At 71.8% G+C, this 794-nt stretch overlaps 1 protein-coding gene across 1 annotated transcript; it reads right to left on the bottom strand.

The window, feature by feature from the left end:
* Positions 1-4: 4 nt before the first annotated feature.
* NUDT18 (nudix hydrolase 18) lies at positions 5-479 on the bottom strand (the record flags this gene model as incomplete). The annotated part of the gene is made up of 1 exon (XM_009289254.2): positions 5-479. A coding segment is annotated over one exon (475 nt), but the record flags the coding sequence as incomplete, so codon positions are not given.
* Positions 480-794: the final 315 nt, after the last annotated feature.

Below are 794 nucleotides of genomic sequence, written 5' to 3'. Positions count from 1 at the left end.
TGCTCAGCAGCATGTTGAAACAAACGCCGGCGGCCCCCCCGGGACCCCCAGCCCGGTGCTGCAGCCCCAGCAGCCCCAGGGGTCCCGGGTGGGGGTCGGGCGGCAGGCAGTCCAGCAGCAGCTGCAGCACGGGCAGGCGGAGACCCCCGCGGAGCTCAGCCGGGGACGTGCCGCAGGCCACCACGGGCAGGTGGGGGGTCCCGGCCGTGCCCAGCAACACCCAAAGGTCCCCGGCATCGTTGGCGAAGGCCACCAGGAGCCGCAAGCAGAGCAGGGCGCAGGGCAGCTCCTGTGGCAGCGTGGGGGGGTGCGGGGGGCTGAGGCGGTAGCGAGCGGCGAGGTCCAGCAAGGGCAGGATGTCTGGGGCTCGCAGCGGCAGCTCGGAGGGGTCCCCGGCCCACCACGCCGCTTGCAGGGACTCGGCGTCAGCCTCCTCCAGGGTCTTCAGGGTCCCGCCTGTGGGCAGAGAGACAGCAATGCTGTGGCACAGGGGTGGGGGGAATGACGACGATGCCCTGGCACAGGGGTGGCGGGGGACAGCAGGACCCCGGCACTGGGTTGGCAGGGGGTGCCAGTGCCCGGTCACGGGGCTGGTGGGGGCACCGAGACCCCATCACGGGGCTGATAGGGGACACCAATACCCCAGCACGGGGCCTGTGGGGGGATGCCAGCGCTGGTGATGGTGCTGGCAGGGGACAGCGATGCCCTGGCACTGGGCTGGCAGGGGATGCTGATGCCCATTATTGGGCTGGCAGGGGATGCCGATGCCCTGGCACAAAGGTGGCAGGGGACAC

Source organism: Aptenodytes forsteri, unplaced genomic scaffold (assembly GCF_000699145.1).
Source record: "Aptenodytes forsteri isolate BGI_AS27 unplaced genomic scaffold, ASM69914v1 C13227021, whole genome shotgun sequence".
Classification (NCBI taxonomy): Eukaryota; Metazoa; Chordata; class Aves; order Sphenisciformes; family Spheniscidae; genus Aptenodytes; species Aptenodytes forsteri.
Note: the sequence above shows the minus strand (reverse complement) of the source record. Positions and strands in the feature narration are given on the sequence as shown.